This window comes from Magnolia sinica, chromosome 13 (assembly GCF_029962835.1).
Source record: "Magnolia sinica isolate HGM2019 chromosome 13, MsV1, whole genome shotgun sequence".
Classification (NCBI taxonomy): Eukaryota; Viridiplantae; Streptophyta; class Magnoliopsida; order Magnoliales; family Magnoliaceae; genus Magnolia; species Magnolia sinica.
In genome coordinates this window covers 50,962,648-50,976,353 of record NC_080585.1, presented here as the reverse complement: position 1 = coordinate 50,976,353, position 13,706 = coordinate 50,962,648, and the positions used below count along the sequence as shown (strand labels likewise).

Here is a 13,706-nt window from a genome sequence, read left to right as displayed (position 1 = left end):
TTTAAAGTAATCTAAGCTTAAGGAGAAACTACATGACATTATTCAAACTCTTCAATCAGCTCTTGACAAAATCACGTATTGGTAAAATATTGGTAGTATTTTGGAAATGCATGGAACTTCAGAACATTACTTTGGTCCATGAAAACTACATACCCACACTTCTGCCTTCTGTCTTAATTTGAGAAGCCTTCAACATTCCTTTGGTAACTCAATGCACTCTATGTAACTATCATTCAGACTAGACATTTTTCTTCACAGAGAAGCGGCTAGGGGCATTTGGTAATTTTCTTTTAACCTTTTCCACATATCTTTGGTTCTACCATCTTCAGCAGCTGGCCTTTTTCTTAGATAGCTGAGTGGGACATTCAAGCCTAGGGAAAAGTATTATGAAAGGCTATTTTACCTTTGACGCTGTGGGGCATTTGGATGGAGAAATAGTAGATGGCCTATATAAATCCTATCAGATGGGAGCAAAGAATACTAGATTCCTTCCTGCAAATTGGTAGTGTGATCAAAGAATACAAAGGGGTAATATTGCTGATGGTAAAAGTTGTTAGTAATCATAGTGAATGTTTGGTGCCCATGGGATCATCTCCTCGGGATGGAAGCTCTTGAATTTCCAAATTGGCAACGCAATGTGTGATCATCAATGGGAGAATAGGTTGGACTTCTCGGGCTTTGGTTATTAAAACAGGGGTTTCTCTTTTCAAGGAACATTTCAGGTCTCCTTATCATCAAATGTGATATAGGAATGCTATGTTGTGGGTTTTGAGAAACCACCTGCCACCATGGAAGCGAGCTTTCCTAGTAAAAGGCATTGCAAATTATTTGGCTTGAGGGTTGGGTTTCGTCATGTTCATCAGGGCACAGATTCTATTGCAGATTTGCTTGCAATGGCTGGTATTTCCTGTTCCATCTCCTGGTTGGGTCCCATTATCCATCATCTAAAAAATTGTTGTACTTTCTGCTTCTTTTTTAATAAGATTTTTTTTTTTTTTTAATAAAAAAAAAAAAAAACAACTATGGCTAAGATCATGGTAGCATGCCAGAAAGAGGGAGAAAGATAAAAAGATAACCCAAGTTGTATCCTCCAAAGCCATCAAGAGCATGGTTAGAAGATGGGCAACTCGGACTTAATAGTGATAAACAATGAACAGTATAGATATTAAATGGGACTCTAGAATAAAACTTAGCAGTTGCACCAGGGCATCTATAGAGTCTATACAACAACTTAACATTCTTGACTGTACAATATAGATATTTTACACCCTGAAACCATCTCCTTGTAATTCGGAAAAGAAATTCACACCTGGATTGCAACACGAGCAGAAAACTTGACTAGCCCCTCTTCAGAAAGTTTTTCTGAGGCGCTCTTCCCACGGATAGCCTTGGAAACAAGCCGTGTGGATTCTCCTGCTCTGTGCCGTGCTGATAGTCCTTCTTCAAAATGCATCTGTTTCCAATCAAAAGAAAAATAGATAGTAAATATATATATATATATATATATCTTAAGAGAGTTCAATATCAAGAATCATAGAATATGGGATCATTTCCTGATGATGACTATAATTTTCTAATGTTCTGACCAGGACAATCAGATCATATTATAAATTTATTCATTACAACCATATGTTAATAGAAAACCTAGTGCCTGTTTGTTCTTTTAGCTATATAATAATAATAATAATAATAATAATTTATTTTTATTTTTATTTTTATTTTTTTTTTTTAAAAAAGGGCTCTAACTCGAAGATGCAATAAGATGCTAAGAGACCCTACAAAGATTCAGTCTTAATCTACAATGTAAGCAAAGGTTAACATGCTCAACACAAAATGGCTTCCCTAAAAGTGTGCCAGGAATGAACCTAAAGAAACTCTAAGAAATTGAAAACCTCCCAAACATCATTATCCAATGAGAGGTGACAAGCTCAATGAAATGAGTTCAAAGCAAATTACCTAAGCTAATCCAACAGCTCAAACCACAAGGACAACATACATCACTTTCTCAAGTCAATGCAAGATTAGTGTGTTCGCAAGATGTAAATAGCTACTTATCAAATAAACAAAAGCTGAAAACTATTTATTTTTTATTCAAGCAATAGAGAAATGATGCTGATTGACGCTGTGAATTTCATACAACTCTAAACCGTAAGGTATTCTGTAATGGTAACAGTGGCCGAAACAACCACCACCGTTAGCATTATAATACAGGCCGTAACGGCTGTTATGGCACACTGTGGTAAGCATTTTCTTTTCCACATCACAAATGAAGCCATGAATTATGTACTAAACCTCCATGTGCTCTTCGAAACATAGCACTATGCTTTCCCATTCTTGATCCACTTATTCTTCCACGTCCCAATGTATTACTATTGACCTTTTCCATAGGCACTTCAGTTTCATATGCACCAAAACAATCTTGTACCTGAATTAAGATGAACAGAAAGCAAACGAAAAGCCCGATGTTGGTATCCTTGGGTGCAGTGAATAGTCTAACTACATTGTCCAAAATCATATGAAAGCACTAGCAACTACTTTTGCATGCTTTCATGTTGGAAATGTGTTAAGGTGTGACTCAGGGTGGACTACTGCTGAATTTCCAGCAAGTACAATCCAATGAATTTAGATCAAATTCGCAGTAGAAATGCTCCCATCAAGAACTTCAACCCTTTTCTTAGTAAGACTAAATATTCAACTCAGTTCGAAAATCTTCCAGTACTTCGAGCCCTTCTTCTTAAGAACCCAAAATGTTATGTAAGTTCTATCCAAATATCAAAACACTGGAACTGGAAGAAAATGTCAACATCAACTTCTCATTCAGGCAAAGGAAAAAATACAAGACAAATTTGAGGTGATGCTAATCAGTTTTCAGATTATCAGTATCGTTACATGTATCAAAGACTAGGGATACGGAAACATGTATCATTCTCGCTGATATATCGGCGATAACTGGAAAAATATTGTTGACTGAGGGAACTATTGGAATAAAAGGTGGAATTTTACAGTGAAACTTCAGGAGGTGTAACGAGCTTATACAGTTCAAATAGCGCACAATGCAAATTGTTGAGATATAAGATTATAAGGACCATTTTGTAATAAAGGGTATTTGAGGGGCTTATATGTAATTTCATTATACTTTTTTTTATAAAAACATGAGAAGAGGGCTGACGCGCTAACTCTCTCTTCTCTTTTGTTTCTCCTCCTTTCTCACCTTCCTCTTCTTTCCCTTCCATCCTACAATCTATTCCCATCTTCTACTTGGTATCAAGGTAAATCCGTTGATTGGAGGCTCTTTGAGTGGGATCCATTGCTGATGTCATCAGCCATACAGGTGACGTCAGCAATGTACCTTTAAGTTGGGTCCCGTGAGGAAGAAAAGTACGGTGTTCAAAAGAGAATGATTTTAGAAGGTTTGTGGTGATTTTCCAGCATGTTTTGGTATGTATTTGATGACTTCTTCCTCGAAATAGAGAAATCCCAAAATTGTGGACCCTTTTTTAAAAATCTTGTGTTCATGCATTTTCCTGAAAGTTTTTGTAGTATTTTTCCACACTGATTTGGTGTGTCTGGCCATTTGCCATCTCTAGAAACAAGAATCATTTCATTCCATTAAGATTTGAGAGAGTTGTGATGAAATCTATGAAGATATGGTGATGTACAACCTTGTTTTTTTGTCAGATTTGTTGATCGGTTTTTGTGTTGAGCCCTCTTGATATAAAGGTTTATTTTCTGTGGAAAGATGCCGACTTCCAGTTTTGTGGCCACAAGTATATCTACATCTAACATTTCCGGGGATTCAAGTTACATTCCTACCATAGGTGTCTATGGTGACAATTCCAGTGTCCAGATTACAACTGAAAAGTTAGAAGGCATGAATTTCCTTGAGTGGTTTCAATCCGTCAAGATATACACAAGGGGGTCAGAAAAACAAGGGTATGTGAATGGCTGGGTTAGGGAACCAACTTTGGATAATTCTTCGTATGATAAGCGGGAGCAAGCAAACTTGACGATGATGTCCTGGCTACTTAATTATATGCAACCTCAGATCAGTAGAGGATTTTTGTTTCTATGGACGACCAAAGAAATGATGGATAAAGTTACCAGAACTTATTTCCAATGCCAGAATATTGCTTGTGTCTATCATTAACGTAAGGAGATTGCTACCATCCATTAGGGGGAGAAGAGTTAGACCCAATGGAAGACTGTCCATCCTGTCACCAAGTCAGTCCCCTCACATGAGAAGACCAATCTGATAATGTAAGTGTTTCCAAGCACTTATATTGTCATGGCCAGGGCACTGAGATCCATGGATCACATCTCTCCTTGGCCATAGGCTAACATGTCAAATCTCAGAGTGCCTAAGGACAACAAACCAAAATCGTAAACATGTTCCACAATCCACACACAATAACTAGGCCAATCGACAAACGATCATATAAATAGGTCAAGGAGAAACATAAACATCCTTTCGCAAGGGCACTACCCGAACACTTCAGCCTTACACTCAAGTGGTAGCCTTAGTAGAGATAATAATGCTGCCCATATTAAACTGTTTTCCAGTTTTCCAGTTGAAGAAGTCAATTTATTGACTCAAACAATCTCCTCAAACTTGGTTCAGGAGGTTCAATTGGGTAGTGAAGAGGATTAGTTATTCCCTGAGTCATGCCAATCATACTCTTTGTAAAGGAATAGGGACAAGTGATGGCAACTTTGATTGTTTATTTGAACTCTGAGAATTCAGCTGTCACTCCCACCGCGAGACCTAGTTGGCAAACTGTTTTCAACACTACCCTTTTACTGTGTCATTCCATAACTCTATAAGCTAGGGCATTGTTCACCTTTGGACACAAACAATATTCTGTTCTCAGCGGAAACCCACCTTCGAGAATGAACGTTGACTTATCATCTTGTCATTCCACCTAACAGTGCTGATAGCTTGTAATAAACAGGCCCCCTTGCTACTATGATAGAGATTGATTTGCTCGATTGTTTCCAAACCAACCTTGTTCGCCTTTCTATTGAATCAAAGTAGGTCACGACTGTTGTATTGTAGTTGTTGAGGCACAAAATCTTTGCGCACCCATGTAACAGGGATGTGTTGCGCAACCACGCAACTGAATAAAGAAGACAGGAAATGGGGTTACACAGTTGTAGGGCTGGGAAGCAGGACAAGGTTGGAGGATGTATGGCGCCATCGCACAAATACATCTCACACAACAAGTATGAGTTGCGCACCTGTGCAATAGGTATGTGTTATGCGACCGCGCAATGAAGAAATATTGTGATGCAGGAAGATGGAAACTATCCTAGGATGCAAGATGAGAGATCAATTACACATTAAGTTCAGCAACCAACATGTAAAATCAAGCATTTCCTCATAATAGATTCAAAAATTCATATTTATAACATGACGATCCTAGGTTTTCATATACATGGTGCACGAAAATATAAAATAGTTCAAGAGTGACCCACTTAGAAGATGGCCCTGCTATCTACACACGTACGCCACGTGTCATCCTTCTTGGGCATTAGTAGGGCAGGCACGACACATGGACTCATGCTCTCTTGAATGAACCCTTTCCTAAGAAGTTCATCAACTTGTTTCTTGAGTTCCGCATGCTCCGTGGGGTTTATTCTGTAATGAGAAAGGTTTGGGAGAGTCAACCGGCGGACAAGATCAATGGCATGTTGGATGTCCCTCATAGGTGGAAGTAGTGTTCGAAGTATCGGTATCGCTATAAGTTTCGTTGGCCAAGGATACGGAAACAATATCGGTATCGCCGATAATATCGGTGATAACCGAAAATGCGGGAAAACATAGGAAAAACAGTGGAATTTTCAGCAATCTTCAGGAGATGTTAAAATGTACATATTTGCATATTTAGAAATTAAAAATTTAAAAAAAAAAATTGCAAGAAGAATGCATACATAACAAATTTCCATTTAATGGGGACTTAAAAGAATGTGTTATTGTAAAAAATTAGTCCAACCATCCCATCTGGCCTATTTAACCATCCAACCTTCCATCCAAACATCCATCGATATTACAAAATATCAACAACACGATATTTCACCAAGAAATCATCAATAATTGGAAAGGAAATGAAAGATTGTGGTCTCAATATCGATGTTGCGATATCGATAATATCGAGATATTATCAATATTATCAATGACAAATTGAACACTGCATAAAACCATGTGCCCATGAAAAAAAAATTCAATTTTTTTTCTAATAAACAAAATTTAGATGATATCAATACGTTGACGATATTATTGAAATATCGTCAATACACTTATGATATAAGCATTACCTAGAATTGACATAGTTGAAAATATTGGTGACACATCGGTGATATTGATGCATTTGCAATACAAGCGTTACCTGGAATTTTCATAGTTGAAAATATTGTTGATTACATTAGTGATATTGATACGTTGGCGATACTTAGCGATACATTGCTAATACCTCGAATTTCTGATACTACCAGTGTTATCAGTATCGCTGAGCTAGAGATAAAGATAATATCGGAGATAATTCAAACACTGTGTGGAAGCTCATCTGGGAGGTCGTCAGGAAAGATATCAATGAACTCATCCATCACCCAAATCACCTCACTAGGCAACTCTACAACAACCTGGGGTGAAGCCTCTCTAGTCACGAGGGCATACACCTCTGAATCCTCCCTAGTCTCTCTTTCAAATTCTTTTGCATTAATGATATGAAAAGACTTAGGTTTGGGCTTCCTCGAAGTTCTAGGATCACCCTTCTTGGTGATCTCCTTCTTTCCCGGTATGCTCTTAGGTGGAAGAGGATTCAATCTAATTTTCTTACCCTCAAAACATGAATGTATAAATATTCGAGCGACCAAATATTGTAACGTCCAAGTCAAATAATCAGGGCATACCCAAGATGATGTGCCGACATCCATGGGAACCACATCACACCACAATGAATCCTTATATGACCCAAACTGGATGGGGATACAACATTGTTGTGAGACCGGAATGGAGGACTCATCGACCCACAATACTCTGTAGTGTTGAGGGCGAGACTCGGCTCTTAAGCCCAGTCGACTCGCGGTGCTAGTAGAAACCACGTTGGCATAACTACCACTGTCCACAATCACTTTACAATTCTTTTCTCCACACTTAGTATAAGTATAGAAACCACAACCTATTTCTCATCCTCCACCGAGTCACGGAGTCGAAAGCACCCGATCTAACACTGAGCCATGCCAAACCCCAATTCTTCTTCGACATGACCGTAGGTGGGACCCCCGCCGAGCGGATCGTGATGGAGCTCTACACGGACACAACCCCATGGACGGCCGAGAACTTTCGGGCCCTCTGCACCGGCGAGAAGGGCACAGGGCGCTCTAGCAAGCCCCTCCACTACAAGGGCTCGAGCGTTCACCGAGTCATTTCGAATTTCATGTGCCAGGGCGGGATTTCACTGCCAGAAACAGCACCAGCAGCGAGTCGATCTACGGCTCCATGTTCGCTGATGAGAATTTCATCAAGAAGCACACCTGCCCCGGGATCCTATCCATGGCCAATGCCGGACCTGGAACGAATGGCTCCCAGTTCTTCATCTGTACGGCCAAGACGGAGTGGCTCGATGGGAAGCACGCCGTGTTCGGTCAGGTCGTTAAGGGTATGGATATCGTGAAGGCGATCAAGAAGGTGGGGTCCTCGTCTAGGAGGACCTCGAAGCCTATTGTGATCGCCGATTGCGGTCAACTCTATTGAGATGGATGGTTGGGATGATGGTGTCCTAAGAAATTAGGGTTTATGACTTTGGGTTAGTCTTGTGATCTTTTTACGCTTTTGTCCTTGAGAAGGGAGTAAACGACTGTTTGGGTGTAGAAAGGGATCTTTCTTATAATAAGATTAGGGTCTTGCGTTTTCAAAAAAAAAAAAAAGTATAAAATATCGTGTTTACTTATAATAGTTGTATCCCAAGGGTGCGATACATAGCGCGATACCGATATTTTGAACACTTGTTCGAAGGTGAGAATGAAGACCTTCCTTAGAAGTTTTCACTCAATCGAAAGGATATAACACATAGGAAACTGTCAGCTTCGTTGATTTTCTTAGGTATAACCTTTGCCACGACATTAGTGGCTTAGCTCTTCGTGCTTTCGGCAAGAACGAGCGGATAGCGAAATGTTGGCTCTGCGATTGGCATGTGGACTTACAGACCGGGCCAGCGCATTTCTATGCATGAAGGGCAAGTGTGGCCCAATTGAATCACTAATGAGCTTGATTTTTACGCACCAAACATAAGTTTTGGTGTAGCATCTAAACATTGGACTGGATTTCAGATAATCATTGAGGTGGGGCCATCTAAAAATCAAGGGTGGACATCTCTCCCAACTGTTTCCTTCATATAGCCCACCTAACTCATGGGCCAACCTTTTTTTTTTTTTTTTTTTTTTTTTTTTTTTTTTTTTTGGCATAAGGCCTAATGTGGGATTGCTCAAATAATGGTCAGAGTAGACCTCACATACACATCAAGGTGGGTCCCATAAAAAATCAAGATGGGGCATCCCCAAAAATTCTTTTTCTTTTAATATATCTACAGTAAATCTCTATGGAAAATCTTTATTTCTTTCTTACTTTTGGAATAGGATGTCAGCCCTTGATTGTTTAGGGGATCTGCTGTGATGTGCATGTGAAATCCACTTTGACCATTCAACATGTAATTTGCACATTAGGCCTAGAGACAAAACATTTGTATGATTATACGAAATCCACTCCAACCATTAGATGCCACAACAAAACCCATACCTAAGGCCAAGGGAAACAATTTGGAGGGTCAGTGTTGCCCTATGTGGGTGCGTGTGTGTGCACGCACGCATGTATAAAGAGAGTCTGAGTCTCCTGTGTACCGTATGTCTAAGTGAAACCCACCCCGATCACCATGTGTGTCACCCCATTTTAGCCGTTGGACCCCAAAAATCACCCCAATCCGTGATTCAAGTGCGCCATACAAAGGGAAACAATTGGGAGAGGGACGACCACCCTTTTACATGGCCCATTAAGATGTTTAAGAGAAATCCACTCCGACCATTAGATGTGTCATCCCAAATTAGGTCTAGCGTTAAAATTAAAAAAAAAAGATTAAAAAAAGATTAAAAAAAAAAGGGGGGGGGGGGGGGGGGCTGAAATGTGATTCAGGTGGGGCAACTCCAAAGGAAATAGTTGGAGGAGAGATGTCCACCCTTGATTTTTTTCAGGGCCCACCTTGATGATTATATGAAATCCACCCCAACCATCACATCCCACGCTAAAATTTAGGTCAAGGGCCCAACAATCAGCCTTATCCATAATTCAGGTGGGCCACACGAGTGAAAACAATGTTTAAGGGTGCGTGTGTGTGTAATCATTTTCATAACTCGGAAGTTTGTGCCAAGGCCAAATCATTACAAGGTGATGAGTGAAACTTGACCATGTCCCTTGACGAGTTGGAATCTAGATTTATCCAAAATCATCACTGGAGTGGTTAGACGCATATACACAGAAACATAAAAGGCAATAAGTTGTGTTCAACTGTAAAATAAAAGAAGGGTGTAAGCTATTCAAAGTTATAGAGTGGTAACTGCAAACCATACCTTTGCATGTTCCAAATGCTTTATAGCTTCCTCTTGGGAACAAGAATTCATAAATAATTGAATGCAGCAAAGTCCAGCAGCAACATGGTCCTTCTTGATTACCTACACCATTAAGCCAGGATTAGATGCCAAAAAGGGAGAATGAAGGTTAGAAATGAAAATCATGAAAGCCTAGAATAAGGAAGAAGATTGAAGCGAAACCTGAAACAATGCGAAACAGTTACTTAGCTGACATAATGATTCACAAACATGCGAAAAGTTGCATCGACACCCAAAGAATCTTTCTGAAATTAGCGCCACCCCGGCAAAAAGAAAAAAGAAAACGAACACAAAAAAAAAAAAGGGTAGCTCACTTTTATTGAACTACACCCTAAAACATGACTTGGAAGTCCATCAAGGAGCGTACTTGAAAACTTGGAAATGTTGACCTAAAAGGTAGGTATTTAACAACTATTTAAATATGAAAAATAATATTATTAAATGAACTAGTTAATATAAATAGAAAAACATAAGAGAAACATGTTTTAAAAAAAATAAAAATAAAAATAAAAAATAAAAAATAAAATCTAAGAAAATCTAGGAAACATGAATAAACTCGGAAAAGTTGGAAGGGCTTCAAAGAAGAAACTAGAGTGAAACTTGATGGAAATAAGTTGGTCATTTTATGTGCAGTCAATACGGCATCCCTTCACAAAACCCAAAAGACTTGCAACAGCTCCCATATTTTTATTTCTTGCACATGGTTTTCATTGTTTTCCTTTCAGTGTGATTTTTTCAAGTTAATAATTTTCCCCATGCTTGATCATGAATTCTAGTTTCTAGGATGTAGGAAATGGATTTTGCAAATATTAGAAAATACTTCATTAACATAAAACCTTCAATATTCTCGTGGAAGCAGATATGAGAAACTGGCATGAAAACAAAAGTTTATCTCATTTACTATTTCAGAGCTTTTGGCTCTCACGGGTTATCCATCATGCACATCTTTCTTACAAGTGACAAAGTTGCAGAAAATGTTGTAGTTTTACTTGAGAAACTAACACCCAATATTTTGAATATCGACAATATCGGCCGATATATCTTGTATCCCACCTGTGCGATATGGAACGCACAAGTAGTGCCAATATATCCCACATGTTCAATCCAGTGAGCATTTTCAATTTTTGATCCTTTTCTTGTTGAAATTATGTTAAATCAATGTCAAATGTTTACAAATCCATTTGTTCTTCATGTTTTGCATGAAAAATTATAAAGTTGGAGCTTTGATTTTAATATCATTGGTTCTTCATGTTCTCCATTTTATTTTATTTTTTGTTTTTTTTTTTTATTATTTTGAAATTTTCCTTCAACTAGTTGTCAATTGAAACTAATTTCAAAGTACTTGGGGGTATTTATTGAAATGATCATCACATACACTTTAATTTTGAAATTTGAATGTAGGTAGTCCGATTTGGAGTAATTTGGGAAAAAATCAAAATTTTCCGAATTTCTCCCAAATTGTTTGCAATGTTGCACTCCAAACATAAAATCAAACATGTACGACGGCTGATCTACTTATTTGTTAAGTCCTCGTCAATTTTCGAAAAGTAAAATTCATTTTTTAATTAAAAATTAATTTAAAAAATTATTAAATTATTATTATGTTTTGAAATTTCCCTTCAACCAACTGTCAATTAAGACTAATTTCGAAGTGTTTAGGAGTGTTTTGATGAAATGGTCATCACATACACTCTAAATTTCAAAATTTCCCTAAATTTTCCAAATCGAACCACCTACACTCAAATTTCAAAATTAGAGTGCATGTGATGGTCATTTCATCAAATACTCCTAAATACTTCGAAATTAGTCTCAATTGACAGCTAGTTGAAGGAAAATTTTGGAAAAAAAAAACATGGATAACATGAATAACCAATGGATATCAAAATCAAAATTCTAACTCCATGATTTTACATGTAAAACATGAAGAACCAATGAATTTATAACCAATTGACGCTGATTTAACATAATTTCAACCCAAAAAAAAAAAAAAAAAGGGATAAAATTTTGAAAGTTCTCACCGAATTGAACACATGGGACAGCGCTACCTGTGTTTCGTATCGCACAGGTGGGATACAAGATATATCGTGTGGGATATATCGGCCGATATCATCAATATTGAAAACATTGCCTTTAACTACTTTGGTAATCTTAGAAGGATGGGTTCCTGGAGAGTACCAGGCCCTTTGGAAGCAAGCTTTTCTTGTAAATGATATTTTAAATGGATAATGATTTTGACAGGCTGAGATTAGTCATGTGTCTAGTGATGGCTAATCCTATTGCAGATGCTCTTGCCAAGGAGGGTGTCTCTTGAAATAGTTTGTTTGTTGGATCTCATTATCAATTGTCTCGATGGATAGTTGTGTTTTCTGCTCCTCTCCGTAAAACCCATGTTATCGACAAAAAAAACAAAATGACATTGTTACTTCAATCATCTCTCTACTATACATAATGTGAGTAGCTATGGACAATTTTACCCACATAATTAGTCTTTGAAGAGTCGTGAACTTTTGAGTTTTAAAAAGACACTAGAAGGGATTCCGACATAGGGAAGAGTATTTAGTTAATTTGATGTCTTCAACCGTGAGTATTCTGCACCTTCACTCTCTCTCACACGTGTAGCTCACACCTCTCTGTTTATCCATCTATCTATCTCCATGTAGCCTACACCCTTTCCCTCAGAATTCTCTCTCCCTTCCTCTCTCTATGTGTTGCACATGCCATACCCCCCTATTATATGATTCTATAACTAAAAGAGCATGTGGTCCCATTATCATCATGATCATCTAAGCCTTATCCCAACAAATCAGGTGAGCTACATAAATCCATTTCCGCCATTCCACTCTATCAAGGACCATAACCTCAGTTAAACAACAGTATATGGGGGGGGGGGGGGGGGAAGGGAAGAGAGATCAACAAGAATGTATGGGGGCACACGCGCGCGCGCACACACACACACACACACTGACTGTATGCATGGGTTTGTAGATGATTATGTGTGCATCTAGAAGGAAAAGCCAATCAGAAAAATTTTATCATACAATTCACTCGAAAGTGCATAAAAGGAGCTCTTAAAATTTAAAAACAAAAAACAAAAAAGGATCATTGTACCTGAAACTTGTAAAGGTAATTGAAGTGCCGATGGGTTTCACAATAGTTACATATACGGGCAAGTGCTGAAACTGTATACTGGCTCACTGCTGCATCCTGTACACTAGATGCATTTCTCATTGAAATTACATTCTCCAGGACAGGCATGGCACCATAACCAATGCATAAGTCGCATAAATCATCAATAGTCCCATAATCAGTTGCCAAAGGATCAGGTCGCTGAGGAGAAGAAGATGCAGTGACTGCCCCAAGTGATGATGGTTGAGGGGGTGAAGGAACTGCATTTGGAGGAAAAAATAGCAAGCAAGCATCTGTGTAGTGTCCATGCCTGAACATAAAACCAAGCATCTGCTGACGTGCATACTGCAAAGATGCACATGTTAAGTATGAGAGAAATGATATAAACTAGCAAAACCGCTTCAGCTGATTTTATTTTATTTTTTTTTGAAAGGTAATGAAATTTTATAAAAGAGAAATACCAAAGAAAAATCTAAGGCAAAAACAGTAGCTACAACCGGAATAAGGAAAACAGATTACAAACATCAAGAGCTTTTTTTTAGGCGAACATCAAGAGCCTTTTAAACTATATTATCTGAAAACAGTTACATAAGTAACAGTATGGTGGGTACCATTATGCATTACGGGGCCATAACAGTCTGTTATGGTGTCGTTATAGCTTAAATTTAAAAGAGAGAGAGAGAGCGAGAGAGAGAGAGAGAGAGAGAGAGAGAGAGAGAGAGGCTGTTACAGGGGCCATGATGGCCTTTATGGCCCGTATCATAATGGTACGACGGTGGCCGTTATGGCCGCCGTCACTGTTATCGAATACATTGCTTTAAACAAGAGGCCCATTCCACTACATCTACCTTTGCCCTTTCGAACACCTTCAACACTGTTCCTACTCTTATTCCAAAAGCACCAACTATTCCTCTCCCCCCAAAGAA

General features: G+C 38.4%; 1 protein-coding gene and 1 pseudogene across 2 annotated transcripts in view; one reads left to right on the top strand and one right to left on the bottom strand.

Annotated features, from left to right (window-relative positions):
- LOC131223756 (uncharacterized) overlaps positions 1-13,706 on the bottom strand; it is a 150,816-nt gene that overhangs the window by 23,220 nt on the left and 113,890 nt on the right. For both annotated transcript variants that reach the window (XM_058219256.1, XM_058219258.1), the window contains 3 exons: positions 12,763-13,125; positions 9,616-9,717; positions 1,310-1,453 (listed from right to left, as the gene is read on the bottom strand). In XM_058219256.1, the coding sequence (XP_058075239.1) occupies positions 1,310-1,453; positions 9,616-9,717; positions 12,763-13,125 (609 nt within the window). The remainder of the gene's footprint in view (positions 1-1,309; positions 1,454-9,615; positions 9,718-12,762; positions 13,126-13,706) is intronic.
- Positions 7,231-7,931, top strand: LOC131223757 (peptidyl-prolyl cis-trans isomerase-like; annotated as a pseudogene).